The 24,314-nt window shown below is 40.1% G+C and overlaps 1 protein-coding gene across 5 annotated transcripts; it reads left to right on the top strand.

Annotated features, from left to right (window-relative positions):
- Positions 1-1,751: 1,751 nt before the first annotated feature.
- Positions 1,752-24,097, top strand: tcf3a (transcription factor 3a). Of its 5 annotated transcripts, none has more exons than XM_062403476.1 (20): positions 1,752-2,178; positions 5,364-5,460; positions 5,779-5,851; positions 10,683-10,756; positions 11,663-11,738; positions 12,390-12,430; positions 12,530-12,665; positions 13,437-13,486; positions 14,812-14,911; positions 15,233-15,369; positions 15,502-15,652; positions 15,773-15,831; positions 15,942-16,020; positions 17,297-17,373; positions 17,512-17,682; positions 17,854-17,962; positions 18,111-18,243; positions 20,648-20,961; positions 21,221-21,367; positions 21,489-24,097. In XM_062403476.1, the coding sequence occupies exons 2-19, from the start codon at positions 5,407-5,409 to the stop codon at positions 21,358-21,360; spliced, it is 1,974 nt and encodes a 657-aa protein (XP_062259460.1). In that variant the 5' UTR covers positions 1,752-2,178; positions 5,364-5,406; the 3' UTR covers positions 21,361-21,367; positions 21,489-24,097. The 5 variants fall into 5 exon arrangements, with proteins under 5 accessions (XP_062259460.1, XP_062259459.1, XP_062259463.1 ...); XM_062403475.1 differs by having other exon boundaries at positions 1,753-2,178; positions 20,645-20,961; XM_062403479.1 differs by having other exon boundaries at positions 1,757-2,178; positions 20,648-20,889.
- The last annotated feature ends 217 nt before the right edge of the window (positions 24,098-24,314 follow it).

Below are 24,314 nucleotides of genomic sequence, written 5' to 3'. Positions count from 1 at the left end.
AAAGAGTAGGTGGAGAATGGGGTGCACACATTGGGGTTAGGAAAGTGGTGTTCCAATCTAAATATAGCTTTTCCTCTTGAGTCTTGCACCTCACGGTTCAACCTTGATGTTGATTTGCCTCGATGTCGCTTGTCCTACTTTTTTAAAGGCGACAAACCAAACATTGTTTGATGTTTTCGTGTGGAGCTGCGATATGATCACTTCCATGGCGAATACATGTGCCAGCTTTCCCCAGGTGTACTGTGGGAGTGTCACAAGTGAAGCGGTGACATGAGACCAGTTTTGTCATAATGAGGTTGATGTGCTCACACTGACTGAATGCGCCTCAACCCGCTGAAAACATGTGAAGCTCCTGCAGCTTTTCTCATCCGACTCCATTCGTCCTTGTCTGTACGAAGCATGCATTTTCAGATTTTTTTGTAATCAGCGTTTTACTTTACTTTGTTCTCAAGGTATAACCTATTATACCATGAGAACAAAGGTTGATGGCATACAGGTGTGACTTGCATGTGTTCAACGCATGCTGCTAACCATATGTGCATGTGTTGTGAACCACAAAGTGCAGTGGATGGCTGCGTTTTCTCGTAAAGGCCGGCACAGATGTTATTTAGGTTGTTTCCCCCCTCTAACCAGTTGAGGTTTTCTCTAGAAGGTCTCAAAACAAACACTGACATTAACTGCAGCCCTGTTTACATAACCACCCGATATACAACTCAAGAAATAACAGCGGCCATGCCACCTCTGTGAACTCATGCTGGAAACTCAGACTTTGGATTTCAGTTTGAGAAAGAGAAGAGGATATTTTCTTTTGCCTGCTCATTTTATACTCAACACATCAGGGACTTCGGCAACTGCACATGCTTTATTTACCCTGTACCCAAACACTAAACCAAACTATTGCACAAATTCTTAACATGTAACAACATATGGAAAGATTTCTAATATTATCATTATCCAAATGTAGGTCATTATGATGGCTAGAGATATTGCTCGGATGCGCTCAAAATAGATGGTAACAACATATGTTAGTTTAATGTTAAACGCGGGTAAAAACAAGAAAACTTATTTTTAGTTAATAGAACATTTCATTTAATATTAACTATTTGTTGTAATAATGTCAATAAACATAGGACACTGTAATTAACATTCTCTAAGATACCTGTAGAGTGTGTGTGTGTGTGTGTGTGTGTAATATTTAAAGTAACATTGGACTTTATAAACTACAGGATAAAAGAGTGAAGTCATTAATATAAGGGGATGTTTTAGGCTGTTGGGATATGTATATCGTTTTTCGTTGCAATAATGTGTATTTTGTTTATAGCAAGGTCACCCCCTACTTTGATCTTATGTCAGTATATTCAACACTAAAAACATAAATCCTATTGAAACATAATAGCATTTTTAACATTGTGTGACATTAGGAACACACACACGATAAGAACATTATCTCAGTGTTGAGAACAACATTTAAAGGCGAGCAGCCGCAGGCGGAGGGAACCGCCCCTACAGGGTGATGCTGACACATATTTGGACGTCCTTCCTGTCAATCAAATGTTCCTCGCATCCTATTGGTTCCTCCCTCCGATATTATCATTCCATCTTCTGGTGGTCGGCTCTGTGGGGCTTTTCCGCTATCTCCTTCCGCCAGTGGAAATAGAGCCCCCGTAAATCGGTGCTCCTGCCGTTTCGTGTGTTTCTTTTCGCAGACGCTACACGGGGACATTTTGTACAGTTTTTAACCGAATCGCATCGACATCAACAACGTCGAAAACTGCTTCGCACGGTTTTAGCTGAAACTGGACACCGCTGATGTTTCAGCGTCCTCCCGTGGGCTGCACTGCGGAGGGATACCACACTGGAACCCGACAATGTGGAGGCTGTTAAAATGTCTTCTCGGGGAATGAGACGCGAGCTTTTTCTCTAACGATCCGAGGACCAGACTAACATCAGATTAATGGTTCGTGTCGGATGCGAGATTTCAGTTTTGTGACGAAGACGGCAGCGAGGTGAGGCGGCGGAGGAGTGATTCGTTTCGCCTTTCGTCATCCATATCAAACCCGCGGCAGTGAGTCCGGACCACGGGGGGAAGGAAGGACCCTCTCCATAACTTTGTGTTTTTTCCTCGCTCCACTCCAGTCGTTGATTCCTCCCTGTTGGATGCCACATCACTGAATCCAGGTAAATGGATCAACACACATTCGTGCATGCGGAACAGAAGTTTTGTGTCTCGTTGTTACCGGAGTAATAATCAAGTTTTACGCGCATCGTTAAGTTGCGCTGAGTGGGAGCCTCCGCCGGGAAGAGCGGGGTCTCAGGGTTTGTCTCCCCCTCGGCCCGAGCGAGGTTTTTTTCCGCGGTGTTATTACTCAGTATTAGCCGCTGGTGCGTGCGGGTAAAGACTTCTTTGTTCACTCGAAGTGGCTATAACGTTACAGCACGTTAGCACGTAATGAGACTGAGTTAGCTCCCCTCGGGGTTTAGCTGTCTGAAGCACCAGTAGCTCCCCCACAAACAAATGTTAGCATCGCGACGTTAACGTAACAGTTGGAAAAAAACGTATTAGACGTGTTTTTAGCTCAGATTGCAAACGGCCACACGTTCACGTTACCCGTTCCACTGCTTTACCGATGTAGCTCAGGACACTCGGATTAAGTGTAAACAACCAAATTGAGCAATGCTAATAAAACCCGTGTTAAAAGTGTAACTCAGAAGTGTTATTTTTTCACGCACATTCGCCAACAACAAACAAACACGATGCAAGAATGCGACCAAAGCTACATTCTGTCCTCCCTGCATGGTTTTATATACAATTAGTCTAACTTTTTAAGGCCTTTTTTGATGTTTTGTGCGGTTTTCTGGTGTTTTTGACTCCTCCGCTTTAACTTGGGCAGCCCCAGTCTTTGTGTTCATCGGTGCCTCGGTCCCCTGCTCGACGGGAGCGCAGGCAACAGGTTTTTTTCGTTAAAGTTCGAAAACGTAAATGCGTGTAACCCATCGATGAGCTATGAAAACACGGTCCCCCGATATCACACCGTCCCCCGTCTTGACACCAGGTGTGACATTTTGTTTGGCCGTTCATGCTTCTAAAGTTTTCTCCAAATGGGCTAGGCCCAAGGTGGGGGTGCTCCAGACAAGCCACTTCCATTTGTTAGGAGGGGCTAAAACACTTATCCCCCATTTTGACCTCAGCTCCCTGACACAGAAACTACTAGATGATGTAGAGTCCACACATTTAGGCTGGATCTCAGATTATAAATTTCCCCTTTGAGTTCAATAAAGTAGCTAGCTAGTTAGCTATCTAACACATTATTCAGTAAATGGGTCATTACTATGTGCATCTGTCTTTGAGCAACTGTGGTACCATTGTACCCCTGTTCACACTGCTTCTTCTTTAGTCTTGATCTAGTTGCAGTGTCAAGTTTTCATGTTGTCAAACCTATGGGTCAACGATACAAAGTAAAGTGTTGGAAAAGAAGGACGGATCAGCCTCAGTCATGGATGAATATAAAGAAAGTTAAAAGAGAGGAGACATTTTACATAAAGTACATTAAAGTAAAAGAGCTCAAGATTCCAATCCAATACTATGTACATTATATACCATTTACACTATATATTAGAGGATGCAAGTGTAAAACCAAATGGTAAAGTGTATACTCTATATGTACTTTATTCAATAAAATCAGGTGCAGTTTAGTTTTGAGTTATCGGCTTTACATATTATTTTTGTTATCTTATTTTTCCATGTTTCTCATGTTGTCACCGGATTATAAAAAGAGATTTAGGAGATTAAACTGTTAAACCCCTTGAACTATGATATTTTTATTTACTATTTGTTCTTTTATTTGTTCTTGCAAACTATTTGCAAACAGATCAATGACACACTAGTTTGACAGTCAGTGGAGTGCATACCCCTGCCAAGGCCCAACAATCTCCTTATCAGAACACATTTAAATTCACCACACCAAAATTTAACGGCTTCTTTCCTGACCCAATGCAGAGTCCTTCCACCAAGTTTTTCACCAATAACCATGTTACTGACAGAGAAAAGGAACATGTAAGATGTTTTTAGGGCAACCTGCAGAGGTACACACACTCTGCATCATTATTTAAAGTGGCAACCATCCAAAATAGGGACTACACGCTCCAGTGGCAACAAGTAAACCTTTAACAAATCTAGCTGAACCACCAGTAAACATATATTTGCTTGATGAAAACCCAATCTATGGTATGAACAATTTAACGTCGAATTTAATCAACATCTTTAACCACCTTTAATAAAAGTGCTTGTCTACTGCTAAGTATTTCTGCTGGTTTGTCCAACTCATGTAGTAATAATATATTTAGATATTTTACACACACGGCCTGCATTTACTAGATGCATATCCAGTTGTGAACTTGACAGTGAAAATTGCCTTTTCGAGACTCCAGCAAGTTGTCTTATGACTGTGAGTTATTCAAAAGAGCTGTCAGAGCAGGGTGGTTTATGAGGGAGAGGAAGCAGCCAAAGCACAGTGTGGCCTGTGGATGAACCACTGTCACCCATGTTAGATATTGGCTTTCAGACAAACTCTCACTTTGTCTCAGGCAGGTATGGGCTGTTTTATGACATAGTTATACGTGATTATTTACTGTTAAAATGTGTCGTTGAAAGTTTTACATGTGCCTGCACAACCCTCCCTTAAAAGCGGATTGAGTAAGGTTGTAGGTTATGTCTCCTCCACTTGAATCACCATCTACTGTTTAGATATTGAATGATCAATGTTAGATTGTCATTGTAAGTGTCCATTTTGCCTGGGAGTATATGTCTCACTATATAAAATGGTCATAAAGCATTTCTTACAAGTTATGTGTTGCTTTTATAATTTTGATCAATCCTCCTATTCATTAAGATATTTGACTCACTAAGCCTCCTAAACCCATATTTTAAATCTACTTCCGCAAACATGGGAGGTTTTACCTTGAATCAGTTCAGCGGGGTAACTGGTGAATACAATGTTGTGATCTACAGGACTCACAAACAACAATTAAAATAATACATTGTTTATAAAATGGAAGCTTTTGTTGTTTTAACACTGTGTAATTGATAAGTTATAACATTTCTTGAACACTGTTAAGTGGAATCAACAAAGGTCTATCTCCAGTTCTACGAATGGGTAGTCAAGACTATATCCCCCTCATTTACTTAAGATTAGGCACTGAACTACACCAATAGTCATAGCTATTACATTGTCACATAATCTTAATCAAGGTATCAAAAGATCCTGATACTAATTTTACGGACTTGTAACTTTTCTGGACTTTTTCTTGTGAAAATATTTACAAATGGGAAAATGTACTCACATACTCCTTACCTCTGCTTATAGTCACTTGCTGAGACTGAAAGGGCCAAGTGAACAGCAGCAGAGCATGGCTGCAGTGGAAACCGACAAGGAGCTCAACGACTTGCTGGATTTTAGCGCGGTAAGATCCTTCTGAAGATTCAGTATGCATCTTATACATTTCATTATACTACCAGAACTACAAATGACTTGAACTCGATTTGTTGTCAAGCAAGTTTAAATGTGCATGAAGATTAAGGTAACCCTGAATGGGTCAGCCAGTCAGGGACTGAAGCGCGTACATCCGCCACCTTTTTTTATGGAATATGTATACTGCTTTAGCCCATTGTAGTAGTTGGTTAAATAGGATACTGGATATTATATACGATAGGGGTCAACTCATTAAACTCTTAGATGAACTCCCACTGTTTTTTTAACCATTTCATTCCTCTCATTCTAGATGTTTGCGCCTCCAGCCTTAAACGGCAAGAACCGGCCGACTACTCTCGCCAGCAGTCAGTTTGGAGGTTCAGGTAAGAACAATACATTTATCCCTGCTGTCCATGTTGGTCCTATAGTTTAAGGCAAGACAAGATGTCCAAATGCAAATGAAAGTTCATTTAGCAAATATCCACATTGGTGTGGTCAGGGCTTAAAGGATCAGTATGTAAAATTTAGTAACATCTAGGGGAAAAGTTTCAGGTTGCAGCTGAATACCCCTCACCCCGCTCTCCCCTTCCAAACATGAAAGAGAACCGGGGGGATCGTTCAGTCGTCATAAATACTCAAAAGGTGTTTAGTTTGTCCAGTCTGGGCTACTATAAAAAACATCGCGGCCTGGAAGAGACGACCCACTCACGATGTGAATTTAAATATAAAGGACTCATTCTAGGGTAAACAAAAATTCATACCATTTAGATTGTAACACATTAGTGAAAACATCACTTTTATATTGAATTTCTGCCACTAGATAACTTTAACCTAAGTCTTACACACTGGACATTTAAGTTACTGTTTTTGTAATCATTTTTTTTAGTTTTTTCTAGATTTGTTCGTCTGTGTAATTTTAATAGAATAAAGGCTTTTCTTTTATTGATCTAGTTAAAAAAGCTATTTGTCTTTTCTATCACCCATAGCTAGAAATGGGGGCCTTTTTTGTGGTGATTATAAAATTTTTCATATAATAACACAGCTACAGACAATATAAAAGCCCCTAAAAAATGTCATTATTGATCACAGATTATTGAAAAGGACTTAAGGAGAAATGGTACGCTTAATTTATGTAATTTAGACCAAGTGTCATTTCCTCTTTACACCCTCCCCTTGCACGTGTCCCTTCCCTCACCTTCTCAGCTGTTGCCATTCAGTCAGCTAAAGACAAAGGCCAAAGTGGTGGGGGTTGATGGGAACAGCTCAATTAATCTCCTCTCTTTGAACCTCTCTGTGAAAAAGTTTTTTCTATCATCCTACTCCCACCCTACTTCTACTCTTCATACAACAAATTTTCACCCAATGTATTATTATCCATCCTAATTAAAAACATTGCCATCCCAGCACTTACCTCAAGTTTTAAGAAATACATTTAGATACTATTAATAAACATCCTCAGAGATACTTGAGATCACAGTCTCTTTGGTTTTTTATTTTGTTATGCTGACATATACAACAATGTGTTAACTTTTAAACATTTCTGGGTCTGTTTCTGCAATTACACAGCCACACACTGCCCTACGCAAAACTTCCACTGTCGCCTTTGTATCTATAGATGTGCAGTAGCTCTTTGGTGACTGGCCATATTATGACACGGAATATTGAATTAAGATGAAAGACAAGGCAAGCATTGACGGAGTCGGGGAATGGGGCTCTATTCCTTTTCATTTGAGAGCCACTTGCATGTTCTTTTGTCCAGCCCTGCTGCATGCTTTTAAAAGAGACTCAGATGTTCAATCCAGCGGCCCTCATGGCGTTGTCCCTTTGCCTTAACATTTTCTCTGACCAAAATCTACCCCTGGAGCATCAAGCAGCCTCTCTTCTTATCTGTAAAATATCTGTTGTTTGCTTCTTCTTGACGAACAGCTGCCCGTATCAGCATGAAAATACGTGTTTTTACAAAAGGTAATAAATGTAACTACATTCAGAAATATGGACAGCTCTCCTGCATCATACATACACACATACTGTATGATTGTAGAGAAAGAGATAATGATGCAGCAATCGTATGAAACGTTTTTTAAAGTATATTTGATAATTCTCTACTGAGATTGTTCACAGAAGTGCTGGCAAGATAATTACCAACACGTTCATCAAGAAATATCAGGTTGCAATGTAGGCTTGTGCAATATGATAATATGTATCATTAGTTGTTTTGAGTTGGTACAGATTCATACATAAATTTGAACTCAATCTGTATTCCTGCTCTTTGTGGAGCAGCTGCGACATGTTTTCCATTCAGACTTCGTTGCCTTTTCTTTTCTTTTTTTTTTACCTCAGAATGGGTAAGGTTTTGGTTATGTGGAGGTTTAACATGTGTGGCTGTGGGGATCCTCCCTGCCAGCGCTTCCAGTGATGATAATATCTCCGCTCTGGTCTTAATGTGCCTGTTCAATCCCTTTACCAGTCAGTTAAAGACATTTTCTAGCACACTTTCATTTTTTGGTCACTGGAAACCGAGAGTCCTAAAATGTATTTTTAAACTTTGGTATGGGCAGACGTAGAAGGGGGGTAGTTTTAAATTTGCATGAAATGTTCTATTTTTCAAACAGATGTGAACTAAACACACAGAACCCGGGAGTGTTCAAGTAACAATAGATTTTGAGTTTAAAAAGGTAACTCCTGACAAATGTGTGCATATGTAATTTGACACATAGTAAGTTCGGCTCTAAGCTGTTTTAGTGGGTTAGGGCACAGTGGGCTGTGTTTGAGAAGTCTCCAGTGACTCACAGGTTACAGCAGCCTGGCCTGTGTTATTGTACATTGTTCAGGATTTCATTTACAGTGTTCACTCTCCTGAGAGTTGATCTGACATCATGCTTTGTGTCTGTGTGAGTCACTTTGCCAAGGGAAGGAAGAAGGTGTGTAGACAAAACGGTACACTCAGTTATAGCTGCCTGGGGCAGTGTTCTTGTGAAAAAAAGACATGTCTGCAAGTTTGGTCAATGTATGTTTTAAAGAGGTTTTTCTCATAAAGCCTATGACTCAGACTGGCTGTCTGTTTCCAGTATTTCTTCCTGTGTAATTATAGACCATCCATGCTCAAAGGGGCGTTGCATGCTGGGAGGAGAAGTGCATTGGGGTTCACCAGAGAATTTGTCTGATGTTACTCACCCTTTTCTTCGTTTTTCCCTTTCCAGCCCTGGTAGTCTGTCTGAGTGCCACACTACTCATGTTTTTCCTCAAGGTTTTGATCATGGCGCTAATAAAGCTTGTCTGTTCTTGCAAAGTCCTTTTGACACTCAAGTCAAAATGTGAATTAGTTTCATACCTCTCTGGTCCCATGTCTAATTTACATGCGATAATAATTTGCACAGTGATCTGTTATAACTCTTTTATTACTCCAAGTCTCTGCCCAGCACGGTGGAACAGGCCAAGGGACAAAAACCCAAACCATAATGGGTTTTCACATATTAGGGAAACACATTTTACCTAGATTCGATTTAGCTATACTCTGTGATGCCATCAAAAAGTTGCAAACAGCACTGATGGCATATAAACCTGCATTATAATATTATAGTGTTTGTAGATAGTACAATGTTATATTACAGGATACATAGGTTTGAGTTTAGGGGGAGTTTATGATAAGAGACCATCTTCCTACACTCACTGTTTTTCTTTTTGTGATTACCTTAATTAAGTCAAGATATCAGTATTATTTGCAGCAATTTTTAAAACCTGTTCCTCTACTTGTCATCAGATCAGCTCATGAAGTGAGTTAATTTACGTCTATTTAAAATTATTTAACACCTTATATTTCATGTCTACTCTTCCATGTACCATTAACATTTATCTCAGAACACCATTCCTCCAGGTGTGAACTTTCATTAGTTCTCAGATTACTTTCCTCACAGCCATTCATCTATTACACCTTTTACATCTCACCTGGCTGGAGAAAGGTTTTCTTATAGAAGATGGCTGTGGAGACAGTGAGCGCTGCACTTATCCTGCTATTTGTGGAATGGATGGTGACAGTTTACCTTTCTTGGCTTACAAGCAAAAACGAGAAAATATCTCAAGTTGATGTCTTTCTAATTAGCAGAACAGTTCGAAACTGATGCTAGCAGGCCGTGTTACATACAGAATATAAATACATAGGAATAACTTACACTACTTAAATATGCACTATATAATACACTTATTTTGTGCAGTAAGTTAACATGTTGAAAATCTTACTTCTAATACACAAAAGCCCCAGGAATAGGAAAATATTGATCAAGAGCCTCTTCTTGTCTGAAACTCCGATACTCATGAGTTCCAGCAGAAACAAATGGTTCATGCATTTTCTCTATTGTATTTGATTGACAGGGAGAGTGACAGTCAGCCATAGACATGGGACAAGACATTGCCTCCTTCATCTCTTATTCTGCTGGTGTCGTGCGTATAGATCACAGTTGTCACGGCAATCTAGCAGCTCTCACTGCTGTGGACCCATCACTCTGTTCTACTGCTGATCCTGTCATGATTCGATCCCGCCTCTACCCCATCCCCCTCCCCTCTCCGCTTTTTAATTAGACAACAAAACAAAAATATGAATATTCATAGAGCCAAGCTTCATTAATATGCACAATTATGCAAATCAGTACGCAATTAAGCTTCAGCTTTCCCCTAGAGATGGTGGGTAGCAGTATGAGAGGAGATGGAGAGGAAGAGGACGAGCAGATATTTCTGCTTCACCAATCTTTAAAAATCACTCATTTTAAACACGCTGGCCTCTGTGGAAGCTGCTGTGCTCTGGCCAGGGACAATTTGTGTGTCGGCCATGTAAGATTGAGACTTAGCGTCTGCGTGGAGACGAAGGTGTCGGCCAAATGTGAGAGAATAGATGGCTGATGAATGACTGTTGCCATGGAAAATGTGAAGGAGTGGAGTGGGAGAATGAAGAATGTCGAGGATGATTCGGGAAGCTTCATACTGGGTGTTAATTATTCAAACTTCCCACAGCTCATATCCATGTTATGTGACTGTCACTGTGCTGTCTCTGTGTGAGCTGTGAAGTGAGGCTCTTCAGTGAAGGTTACTCTGAGTGACCTGAAAAACCTGCATCAACGCAGGTCATCGCTCTCTGAATTTGAACTTGGTTTTCCAAAAGCGAAGCTTGAACACCTTTGAGGAATGTGTAGGAAGTAAATGGGTCTAATCTTTGTCTTCCAGGTATAGATGAGAGGAGTGGGTCCAGTCACTGGGGACCAGGACAACCGAACAGTCAGTCTTTCAACCAAGGACGGGTACGATTCATCCTTGTTTACTACACTGAAACTTAGTAATATACTATGAGATGATGAAGTACGAGACCTGCATTTTACCTTTAATAAAGCACCAGTTTGTACACTGGGAACATTTTACACATGATCTCCGAACAACAGCATAAACATATTTACAGTGAACGATAAAATTATGTCTGGTTACACATTACACTTTTCAGAAGGAGTTATGTACCAACCCTGCCAGAATAATGAGTTTCTCATTAACATTTGTATAACTCATAGATCATTGGTTTGTACTTCATTGGGCATGTCCACTTGTTCAGCTCAGAGAGCCTCAATTTTCCAGTTTAGATTATTTCTGATACTTTATCAAACAGGTTTTCAGTTATTGGAACAGCCCGAGTTTAGATTACCATCAAATGATAGGTTTACATCAATAGACGGCTTTTTTCTTTTGTAGACTTCATCAAAATGAAATGCAACCACCTATATGTAAGTTTTCATTGATATAGTGCAGTATTTCCTAGATGTTGAGGCTCATTTGGGTAATCACCTCAGGACATCTGAGAATCAGCTTTAAGACACAATGCTCACAAGCTAATTTAGGATTAGGAAAATAATTAGCTAAATTTGTATTGTAAACTTTGTATAGATTTTATGACATTACATCAAACAATAAAAGAAGATTAAGTGATGTGCACTCACAGATGTAATATATATTAAAAAATAAACAATTTTTGTTAATGTAATTTGTGCCCCTTTAATGCCAGATCAGACTAGTGTCCGACCTGTTTAAGTGTTCACATCAAAACTAGACAATGTTTACTGAGCAATTCACTGTTTGTTTCGTTACATAATTGAATTAGCTTTACTTGATTTAATTCATCTATATTAATATCCCTAAAGCCTCTGCTGTCTCTCCCTCAGGCTTATGGAGAAGAAGGTCTTTACGGTGAACAGCAGGGGATGGCCTCTGCCCCCATATTTGGACCTGGGATTGTTGGTAAGAAGGTTTAAGTAGAACTAAGCTGTTTGAGCACAGAAACCACAACTTTCACATCTTTTTTTAAACGGGGACATTCTGTGTTTCTAAGAAAAGGACTTAACAACTGAATAACATGAAATGCACACATTTATTTCAATGGGCAGTGTGACTGAGCTTAAGCATTGAGTTGTTTATTCGAGAGAGCTGCCTTTCACAGGTTAGATGATAATGTACCACTTCAGAGTAAAGCATTTTTATGGTTTGGTGGCAATGGATGAAGGGAGCAGGGTAATCAGGGAGGATGTGGAGGAGGGGTTTGTTTGTGTGTTCCAGTTTGTGTGTTCAGTGTGGGCAGGGGGGTGTAAAGGGCACCCATGCACAAACAAGGCTTTCCCCCGGGACTGTGGCTATAGCTCTCCTCTGTTTAACTGTCAGGGGAGGGGACAGAGGTTGGGCACAATTGCCCCTGAACCATTTATAATGGTCCAATTTGTTGTTGTTTTTTATTTCACAGCCATAAATATTACACATCATCATGTATACTCACACAGCAGATGGAGGCACTGAAATAGAGGAATAGGGAATTGCCAGATTGTGATTTAATATTGACATAAAAGCCTACTTCTCACGTTCATGACCTTATTTTTTAATATTCCAACCTCCTAACAGGGAAGGCTGAGCGAGGGCCATACTCGTCATTTGCAGCACAGGTAAATTTGTCAGAATTAAAGTATTAGTATCAGATTTTCTTTCATACCTGTCCTGTTACACTGCAAAAGCGTTTTTTTTTTTCTTTTTACTGTCTTTAGCCTGGCTTTATGCCCAATGGATTACCAATGCCCAGTCCTGATCCCCTCTCCCCGTCTGGCCTGAAGTCCAACTCCCAGTTTTATTCCTCCTATGAGGGGAGCAACACTCGCAGGAGACCCTCACAGGACCCCATTGGTAAGACTCTAAAGGACTGTCTCAAGTGTTGAACACAGAAGTAGAAGGGCAATTAGTAGAAACCATAGGCCCAACAGTCCCCTCATGAGACGACGTTTAAATCCACTAGATTCCTTTCAAATACAATCTGTGTCAAATTGTACGCACTCAAATGTATCAGTCCCCTTAAAATGCCAGACTACTTGTCATAAGGATCTATAGGTATTTTCTCTCTAAAATCAGTAAAAATTCCAGAAAATGTTGCATTGCAATGTTGTAGAAAGTGATACAAAAATACAAATCCTGAATTTGCCTTAGGGCTGATCCGCTTCAAAATTGATTGGGTATTTTCTTGTCTCATGTTCCATCCTTCCACCAAGTTTTGTGAAAATCTGTAACGTCATTTTTGCATAATCCTGCTGATCTTGTTCGTTTTATATCAGAAAAACTTAAATTTTCTTAATGTAAAAATGGTGTTGATGTGTATCATCACTTCTTCTGATGCGGTATTAAAAAGTGTCTGAGAATTCTCACTTCTTCTTCTTAATAAGAGAAACTGAAATCTGTTCTCACAGAAGAAATATTTTAATCTTATAGAATAACTATAAGATTTATTTATAGTTACTCAGTTATTGAACATTAATGAGTAGTCACAAAGTCAGATACCTTTATTAGGTACTCTAGCCCCCCAAACCATATGAATCTCTTCATTGGTTGTTGTATAATTCAATCCTGCAATAAGTTTAGATGTTTGTGTAAGTATTCTTATGTGATTTGTCTCTCTACCCTCAGAATCCCAGCCAAAAAAGATCAGGAAGGTGCCCCCTGGCCTGCCCTCATCAGTGAGTACTAACCTCCAGAAAGGCTGCAGCCCTGAACTTCATTTCAGACCTTGCATTCTATCTGTGGGAGCCCATGTTTTCATGTTTCTGTTCATTTTCACATCCCATTTGGCATCTTAAGCCTCTCCTTGGCCTGCACAGCAGTAGAATAGCTGCAATACAGGTCGTCCAGCCTGACAGCTGTGTATCTTCACCAGTGCGGCAAAGAAAAAAATGGGGGGAAAAGCCACTTGTTTAGCCAGTCACTCATCTGCAGTATGTATTTATAGTGTGTTGTATTTGTAGACCCTTTACTTTATGGCCACGTTTCTTCTTCTCAGCCAAATGCATTCGTCAGATCACTGGAGGGAATTTATACTGGGGTTTGATGGTTCTTACTCCACCTCATTTTTTCTCTCTCACTCTCGCTCTCTGGGCAGCCTATTTCCTCCCCCTCACCACCACCACCACCACGAACAACAGCCCTCCCCTTTTTTCTCTCCCTCCCCCATCCCTCTTTCCCAGCTGCCAGTAGAGTTGGCTGCCGTCCAAGACTCGACAGATGGTTCAGTAATTAGGAGTGCATCTCTCCGTTCCCTCCTCTCCTCTCCCCTCTTTTTTCCTCTCCTTTTCTCTCCATTTAATCAAATTACAGGAGACAACTTGAGTCCATTTGGATATAAGTTTTGCAGACACATTTTGATGCTTGATTTCCGTCTAGAATAGACTCAATTGAGAAGGATTGGTTGTTCAGAACATCGGTGCCTTTTATAAGCCTTCGAAAGTCGACTGAATCCAACAGCAGATCCCACTATATGGTCACATGTCACTGTGTTAAAAAGATTGAATTTTGTATCTGTAGACCATTCTCGGCATGTTTTGATTTAACACGGTAGTACATAAAAGCCTGACTGAAATGGTAGACAGGACCCAATAAAACAACTGACACTGCGGATTCAACACTTAAAGCTCAGTGCTCCAGTCTGCAGAAATGCTGCCGCAGTCTGTTTGAGTTAAGAAATAAAACTAGACGGTACCATAACAAGGTTTTTTAAAGATTCCCAAGAGCTGTTTTTAATCGGGTATTTGATTAATAAACATAATTCTTTTATTTTGAAGTCTTAACTCGAACAGGTCTTGATACTATTTTCTAAGGATAAATAATTCATTATTTATCATAATTTCTCCCACCTACAAAAGCACAAGGATGCTCCTACACAAATTCCACAGATACAATGCTTGGGTTTCATAGTTTGATACACGGTTAATCCTTTTTGTAGTCATGTATAATTTGTATGAAGATTTTTAAACACAAGGCTGAAAAGTTCTCTCTGTATTTTCTGTAGGTTTATGCATCAGCCTCAGGAGAGGAATTTAACAGGGACAATGCTGGTTACACATCCTCCAAGGCAGGAAACCCCTACCCACCACCTTTCTACATGCAAGGTCAGTTAAACATTATTTGCCTCCCCTTCATTGTGTTGTGTTGGGAGACAGTTTTGGTAAATATGTATAAAGCACTGTGCAACTACATAGATTCGTTGATTAAATCTTCCTTGTGTTACCTATATAGTTTTAATTGTTCCTTCTGGAAGTCCACATGTAGGTATTAAAGCCAGATTTTTAAAAGTTGCATCCTAGTTAAATGAAGTTATCACAGTAATGTGACATGTCTCATCTGTGGCCTTCATTGTCTTTTCATCTGCTGTGGCTGGTTATCCATCGCCCTTCTTACTCCCCACTCCTCCACTTGATGCCCCCTGACAGAAGGCCTCCACCCACCCTCCGATTCATGGGGCCCGGCCGGGTCGATGGTTCAGCCGGGATTTTCCTCCATGCTGGGCAACACCCCCCATATGAGCCAGCATGGACCCTTCACAGCCATTAACCCCCAAGACAGACTGGTGAGCCCTGCCCTCAAACTCTGGACTTGTTTTCTATGTAGACATAATGAGGTTTTTGACACTTTTTGACAAATGTATCATCGAGGGCCTATTTCTGTGGATTTCATTTTGTTTGCTATTTTTGCTTACTAGAAACGGCAGCCACTGCCCCTCTCTCCACAAAACTACCCCCTGCATGGCAGCGAGGTGAATGGGGCTCATCCCGCTGGCTTCCACTCCGGCTCCAGCAGCTTTGGTGTTTCCAACCACACACCCCCTATTGTTGGAAGTGACTCTATTATGGGTAAACCCTTACATTTTTCCTCCTTTCTTTGTAAAAATGTGCTCTAAATGTTTTCATGTTATTCTGTGACATAGTTGAGTTGTTATTGAGCAAAATGCTGTGTGCTACTTCTCCATCAAGCCAATCGGGGACAGGCTCCTGGAAGCTCAGGTGATGAGATCGGAAAGGCCCTGGCATCTGTAAGTAATGATAAAAACGCATATATAATCATAGGCAACATTCTTACACACAGTACTTAAATTTTCTTAATTGTGTTTATTTGATTGTAAACAAAAACTTCTGTGTCCAGATCTATCCTTCAGACCCGAACAGTAACGGCTTCCCTCCATCCCCATCTACTCCCTCTTGCTCACCTCAAGCTGTTTCAGGTGAGTCAGTACCTGCAGTCCTTTTGACCTGAGGTTTAAAGGTCAGCTGTCTCTTATCGACTGCTGTTTCATAAAACTTTCCATTATTTGACGAATGTATCGTTCTCATTCAGACTGTGAATGGTTCATAGTGACGATGTAGCTCCATCTATTGGGTGAAATGTGGAAGGAAACATGTTTAGATTCTTTATTTTTGATAGACCTTCAATTTCTCTGGTGCAAATTCCATTATGTTCAGTATCAGTATCGTCAGTGAAGCATAGTCAAAATAAACACAATATAGCTGACTGCTATCTTATAACATGAGCTTGGCACTGTTAAGGAACACCCTTGATAAATCAGATTGGTCTACATAATTGAAATAACCCAGTTTGTTTCTTCGCACTTGTGTCACCGAGTTCAGTCAGACCTTTTTTTATGTGCTAGCACTGAACAAACATAGAACTGAGATAAGTTTGGCTGGCAAGACTATCTGGAAATTTAGGTCATCTGATATAGTAGTAAGGTAGTTGTAAGAAATGTCTCAGCGATAAATATTTAAAGGGAACATATGCTGGTATTATAGCCATGTATTTATTGAATTTCTGGTTGTTTTATGTTCTGGAGCTATTATAAAAATAACAAAAACAATGTTTTTTTTTTCTGTACATAATGCAAGTGGAACTATGAGTAAATGCATCCACACCCGAATCTTCTCTTGATCTTTCAAACAAACACACACACACACACACACCACCCAAATATAACCTATGAGAGAGGAAGAGAAAATAAAAAGAGGGAGGGGTCGCTTCCCTATTTGTCTCTGAATTGGTTCATCACACATTAAGAAGGAATACATTATTACATCTGTGTACTGATACCTACAACCAGTTTAGTTCCAGTCTAACAGGGAGTGAACAGGTTCTGATCTATTTTCTACAGTTTCCCAGACGAGCTAAAACAGGTTTGCAACATGACTTATAGTTGAAGGACAGTGCAACAATTACATCAAGTGTGTACAATGCACTAGTGACAATAAGGTAAAGGCAATGATACAATGTGTCATACCAAAGGCCTGTAAGAAACTATACCAGTGCAGCACATGAAAAACAGATAATTTCCAAGTCTCCAGCAAAAATGTAATATCCATTAGGATAAGTAGGTCAACAAAAATTAACAGCTGAGTGCAGTGAGTGTTACTTCTGTATTAAAATGTTTATATAATATAAGCTCAGTTGATATTTTTTAAGTACTCAAATGTCTGAATGAACCTTGTGATCCTCATATTTTTCTCCAGGCTCTGCATCTCAGTGGGCTCGCTCCTCTGGCCAGGCCACACCTTCACCTAACTTTGACAGTGGCATTCAGACCATGGTTAGTCCGTGTTCCTCTTTTTTTTCTTTCTTGTCTGATAGATCGAACAAAATATTGTATAAGTATGTCAAAGATATAAAAATAAATCTAAAATTGTGCATCTGGTTCTGTGTTCATGGTTTTCACCCTCCATTGCAGAGCAAAATGGAGGACCGTCTGGAAGAAGTCATCAATGTTCTCCAGCGCCACACCAACGCCCAAGGAGTTCCAGGATTGGCTGAAATGCACACTCTGCTGACGTCTGGTTTAGGGCTTCCCCCTGGCTTCAACACTGCAGCACTTGGATTGGCCAGTCGCCTTCCTGGACTGGTGAGAAAAGTGAATAGTAGCAAAAGAAATCTATCAACCAATGACTGAATACATTTTAAATTGTTAGAGTGGGCACAAAGTCAGAGGGGTTATAATTACTATGTTGTAAGTTTTCCAATTTTACAAACTGCAAAAAGAGAATTGAAAAATAATTGTATTGTATCTTTTAAGGTGTCCGGTCACCACGAGGACTCTGTTGGTCTGCCCTCTAGTGGAGGACTTCTGCATGGTCACCACGGCGCCACATCTGGTCCAGGCTCTCAGGCTGAAGGTTTTAATGGTGAGACTTTCTGTTGCTCTTTTCCTCTCTGATTAGTTTTCATATCAGACTGTGCTCAAATATCCCAGTTCCTATTGTGGATCTGGAAGGTAATACATGTATGGGATTAATTGATATCTGTACCATTGTGTGTGAATTCTGTTTGCAGGCCTGACCAGCAGCCTAAATCGTTCCAGCTCTTCAGATATTAAAAGAGAAGGCAAGGAGGACGATGACAACTGCTCCCTTACTGACAAGTCAGATGATGAGAAAAAAGACATGAAGAACCGACTTCATACAAGGTTTCGATGAACCTACAATTCTTATCAGGAACATATTGATCCATCGGGACATATGAAATATTGTTTGATGCTGCCGTAGTCTTTAACAGTCTTTAAACCTTTCAACATGTCTAGCTTCCTACCTAATTAATATCTCATGTATTTCAACATTAGACCTAAGGATACCAGTCTATGTGTTATTTATTTTGCATCAGATATAGATAGATCGTTAAACTTATATTCTTGTAATATTTCTTACCTCATATGAAGATGAGAAAGACTTCAAACAGTCATGTCAGTCATAATTAATAACTTTAAACATTGATCTAATTTTAAGTTAAACTCTAATACAATTTGAGTAGTTTTACTTTGGTTTAAAGATTTATCAGGTTCCTATTTTCTACCTAAAATACTTACATTTATCCTCCATGTTTGTGTCACCCAGTACTAAGTACCAATCCATAAAGTTGAACTACAGATGAGACAGTTACATGGCCAGTGATCCACCCCTCATGAAATGGGAACTAATCTTGACAATATTAAAGTGACAATCGCAAACAGTGCCGCAGCTAGAAAATACATAATAATTCATATTCTTCTTGTTTGGTCAAGGAGAGCCATATTTCTAAAACCAAACACTAATTTTTTTAACTATATGCTGACATTTGTAGCAAATGTTATTGCTCAAGGAATTTCAGAAGTCATTGTCAGTGAATTGCACCCAACTGTTGCTTGCTTACCTTCTCATCTGCCATTGGTTCTTCACTAGTCTGGATGATGATGAGGATGATGAGGATGATGAAGATCTGCCAGTGGAGGTTAAGGTTGAGCGGGAGAAAGTGCGAAGGATGGCAAACAACACCCGCGAGCGGCTACGTGTGCGGGACATCAACGAGGCTTTTAAGGAGCTGGGCCGCATGTGTCAGCTCCACCTGAGCTATGAGAAACAGCAGACCAAATTGATCGTACTGCAACAGGCCGTTAACGTTATAGTCAACCTGGAGCAGCAAGTTCGAGGTCAGTGGGGGTCCAGGGCGAAAGGAGGAGGAGGAGGGGGAAGCATCCAAACAAAAATCGAAAACTTCCACACAGCTTCACTTCTGAGCTCATGACATGTTATGTTGGACGTTTAAAATCTTTTTGAATAACGTGTGTCAGTTAACCTCACTTTACACGTGGTGATTATTAAATACTGCTTTCTCAGATGAGAATTTATGCATGATACTTTTTCCACTTGATCCGAAAAACGATCAAACCGAACCATGGAGAGAAAAAGAAATGAAGCTGCGTGACTGTTTTTAAGACATGCCCATTCTCCAGCTCATCTTCTGAGTTTTTTGTCCTCTGGTTACACACACAGGACGGCTGTTTGTTCTGATGTGTTGGCCTGTCTCACAGCTGCCCGTCTGTCTCCCCTTTGACCATGTTCACACATCTGTCTGCTTCTCCCTTGACTGGATTAACATCTTTCATTTATTCATTTTTCTGAATATACAGCTGCCTCATTACACTTTAAAAGATAAAGTCATTTTCATTTCAGACATACATTTTTCTTTTCTAACCTTTGACCCATAGTGAGTGTTAGTGCATGAAAGCAGGGTTTTCTATCGTTACGTGTATCAACCCATCTTCAGCAATGTTGCTGTGTCTGTGCTTCAACAACCCTTTACATTCATACATTTACTCCCCTTTCCCCCTGTCATTTTTCGTTTTTACAGATGGCAACTGTGATTCTGTTTTCCTCACATTCAGATAAATGCATCTCTTACTGCTGATGTATTTAACACGGGGCCTTCTGTCTCTCCCCTCGGCTTTATCTCTGTGTTTCTCTCTATGTACTGTACTTGGCAGAGGGTGTTGCTTCCCCGCTCTCCCTTTCTCTCATATCTTCATTATGCTGGACAGTCACCACATTCCCTCCACTTCCATCGTGGACCCTAACGACGCCTTTAAAAAAAAATCCGCGTAACAGACGAAAGATTCATTAGACCCGGTCGCTCGAGTCAGTTGTGGTGTCTTGATCGGTAGTTTATCTGATCATGTCTGAAAATCGTCTGTCGAACTCGCTCATTTCAATTAATTTTTTAGAAAGGAATAATATTTATTATGAATTTATTTCATGCGTTTGTCTCCTCCCTCCTCTGCGACACTGCAAAGACTCCACTGGGATTGTTCTCAGCAATCTCACTCATCTTGTCTCATCTAGACCAAGGGCTTAAAGTCAACCTCAAACTTACACAGACACAAAAAGTTAAAACTATTTCTAAATACTAGAACAATTCTGACGAGGTTAACCAATAAAACACTGTCTTATACTTGCGGGTTTAAATTAGTACAACTAAAGTTTTAGCCAAGGTTCAGCCAGGGTTGTGATTTGGGTTTGTTAACCAGCCCCTCCAACCCCCCTCCTCCGTTCTCCTAGCAGCTGCAGCATTGTCGCTGTGACTGATGAAAACCTCACTGCCGAGGAGAAGGAGCTGAGGGAGCGAGAGCGCCGCCACGCCAACAACACTAGGGAGAGGGTGCGTGTTCGCGACATAAACGGAGCCTTCAGAGAGCTGGGCAGGATGGTTCAGGTCCACATGCAGAACGACAAGGCCCAGACAAAGCTCATCATCCTGCACCAGGCTGTCCAGGTCATCATGGGCCTTGAGAAGCAGGTGCGAGGTAGGTCGGTAAACACAGGACAGTCCCATCCACCTGGACAACCAACCGCCTCTCATCATCACTGGATGGAAGGTGCTAGTCACACACTTTGAAAATGAGTAATAGGAGAAAGGGAGACTTTTGGAGGAATTATATCCCTTCTGCCAAATCCCTGTATCTCTCATCCTTCTTTTCATTTTCCTGTCTTGCTTTTTACCCATTATTTTTCCCTCTGTCTACTTTGGCACTTTTTTATGTCCGAAGCTCTGCTTTCATGTCAGCACTAAGCGATCAGTTCAAGTTTCCTCAATTGTGATCTTAATCAGTATATTTGTCCTTTTTTATCAAAAAGAACGCAATTTGAATCCAAAGGCTGCCTGCCTTAAGAGGAGAGAGGAGGAGAAAGTGTCAGGTGTGGACCCTCAGATGCAGCTTGGTGGGGGTCACCCTGGATTGGGTGGAGATGGACACAACCCTGTTAGCCATATGTAATTCTCAGGTCAGTCTTCAGAATCTCTACAGTGGGATTGGTCACATTTGTGAGATACTACAATGAACTAAAATATTTTTTGTTTTGTTTTTGTGAGAATGTTATTAATTTCGTTCTCCTTTTTTTCCAGTTCCTGTTGATTATACAGCCCTTAGAACACGTGGCCTTAATCCATCATTGTCATGCATCTCGGTATGTTAAGCAACTTTTGGAAAGTGTGTGACACACACACACACCTACACACACACATACACGCACCACAAATACTGACAACGCAGGTGGCCACATCCCTGATGAAGAAGCACACTCATCCATTTTACCACAAGGACTCTGGTTTGGAGACTGTGGAAATTGGACATGATACAGGACTTTCTTGTGATGTTTTGTAAAACATTTTGAAAAATGCATTACATGTTGGGAGCAAAACTTGTTTGGATCAAATAAAACTTTTGGATCAACTGCTCATGTGAGCAGAGTTAGGATTTTCATCGTTGGATAATTATTGGCATTCCCATCTGAAAAGAAGGTCTTACATTCTATAGAAGCAAAGACGGAGATCTGAGTTTATGTTATGTCTGAACAAAAACCTGTTTAAAGACACAGGCCATAGTGTTTGTTGAAGATTATAAAAACACCATTTCTATCCTGTAATGTAATGACTGAATAACTGAGGCAGGTTTGGATAAACAGAGGGAGGATCGAGTGGCCAATCACAGAGCTGACTCTTCTTTTTGATATGCTGGTAATCCTGGCTGTATTTTTATTTTTTGTTTGATGCTTTGCTAAAAAGTTCCACAGTCAGCTACTTAAACATGTGGTCGAAATTTTTTCTTTTCAATCTTGTATCCCTGATTCCTATCTCTTTATGTCCTGTACATGTGTTATTATCACTGCCATGTAAGTGGAATGGAGAGAGATCCCCCACTGGCACAAACACAAGCAAAGACTCTTTACAAAATGAATCCACACGCATGTTTAATTAGATGTGGACATCCCAACCTTCCCTCTGTGAGGCTGCTGTTGGACTCGAGCACACAAGCATCCTCCTCAAATCTTAAACCTTCATCAAGCCAGTCACTCAGTCTCAGCCGTGTGCTCATCATAAAGCCTCTGACTCACGTCAGCCTGCCCACAACAAATCATGTAAAGACACTGTTACAACGTGTTGAACATGCATCATGTAAGTCTCAGCAGTTTCAGAGTATTGAAGGGGTCATGAGTGTTACTGCAAACTTTGCCATTGACTGACTTGTTCTGGTTGTTGCTCCTTGTTGAGCATTTAGGGATTTTTTTATTTCTTTCCCTTTCGAACAATTACAAATCATGTTGTAAGGATCTTCCTATTTTAGAACTGATTCGACGTTTCCCTTCTCTTCTGTTTTATTTTTTACTTTGTAATATAGATGTATGAGTTTTGTTTTTATCATTTGGAATATTCTTTCCTTTTTTTGTTTACATTGATTAAATGTAAGATGACTCTCAGTTTAGATTCCAGGAACAAAGTGAGGTGTTTTATTTTTTCGTGCCAGGTGCTTAGAAATGTTAGAAATGACAAAATGATCTGGCTGTACCATCACATGTTGTGATATTGCTCTTTTTTTTTTAAGAAAGAAAATGCATTTGAACACAAACCCGTCAAGCCAGTTGTAAGTGAATTGTTCTGGTGTTTGCAACAGTTTTTCTTTGAATGACACAACAATTATTTTCTTCTGTACACACCCCTGTCTTGTCCCTGACGTGCAACTCTGAGATGAGCTTGTTGCCTGGTTTGAGAAAGGGGCAGAAGGGGTTGGTCAATCTGCAACATAATTCAGTGTTTCATTATGATATGAAGCATAAAATGAATCAAAAGGGTGGCCTTAGTCATATCCCTGACTTTGGGAGTTTTGATAATGGTTGCTCACCAGTGCCTGAATACTTCTCTGCTACATGGTGGATAATGTTGCATTTAAGGATTTATAAGTTGTACCTTTTCTATAATACAGATGTATAAAAACATATATACTTCAGTAACATCTGACAGTGTCTCTGAACATCTAAATGAAGAATTACACTCATTGACGCTCATTGCTTGAGTGTCCGTCATTAGATGTAAGATGAGTAATAACCTGGTCTTTGACCTGACACTGAAAAAACTTAAAACTTCTCATGTATTATGTACTAGTTCTGTTAAATATAATTTTGGTCTTGACTGGCATGTGCATTGATATGTATGTACAGCTGTATGATGTGTCCTTATCTGCTTAATCATTATCGTAAGCCGATACTGATATGTGACAGTATTTGTTTTACCTCTACCTGTCAGTTCTTTACAAATCTTGCCCCATGGACTAGCCCCAAACATTATTTTCTTTGTAAGTTACCCTACCCATTCTGCAGGAAAAATGTGGTGTTGTTGTGATATGGAAAATCGCTACTGAAGACCTGTGCATTTATTTCTTAACAAAACAGATATGTTTGTCTACAGTATCCAAGTTTAAAGACAAACACCTGATATTCTTTGTTGACAAACCCTTTTCTGTCCTGCACAGCAGGTGACCTGCAACATATCTCTGTCTTCACTCATGTTTGGGGACAACATCTATGTAGGCTATGTCCTCAAAGTGCCTCCAGTTTCCTATTTTTTATATATAAAGTAGATACCGAGGACTGTTGTGTCTAATGTAGCAATAAATGTGCCATTTTTCATAACAAAGCGCATTTTTTCCAGTGACTTTTTCAATAAATCAAATAACACTTGATTTGATTTTCCTTTTCCGGTAATGCAAGAGAACCTGGGTTTTGTTGATCCATCTAATATTTAATTTGAGTTTATCCAATAAAGACTCTAAAGAACTAAATTGTTCACTAGGGTGCATGTATGAGCAGCACTGTGTTAAACACGGCACAGTCTAATGCACAGTGCAGCTTCATTATATTTTGTACAAAGCCATAGAAGCTAATAGGTTAATCCAGT

The sequence above is a fragment of the Platichthys flesus genome, chromosome 14 (assembly GCF_949316205.1).
Source record: "Platichthys flesus chromosome 14, fPlaFle2.1, whole genome shotgun sequence".
Classification (NCBI taxonomy): domain Eukaryota; kingdom Metazoa; phylum Chordata; class Actinopteri; order Pleuronectiformes; family Pleuronectidae; genus Platichthys; species Platichthys flesus.
This window is presented reverse-complemented; position numbering and strand designations above follow the sequence as displayed.

Coding starts and splice junctions, on each gene's coding strand:
- tcf3a (XM_062403475.1), top strand. CDS start 5,407: ATGGCTGCAGTGGAAACCGACAAGGAGCTCAACGACTTGCTGGATTTT. Junction 12,666..13,436: donor ACCCTCACAGGACCCCATTG/GTAAGACTCTAA, acceptor CTCTACCCTCAG/AATCCCAGCCAAAAAAGATC. Junction 20,962..21,220: donor TCATCATCACTGGATGGAAG/GTGCTAGTCACA, acceptor TTTATCAAAAAG/AACGCAATTTGAATCCAAAG.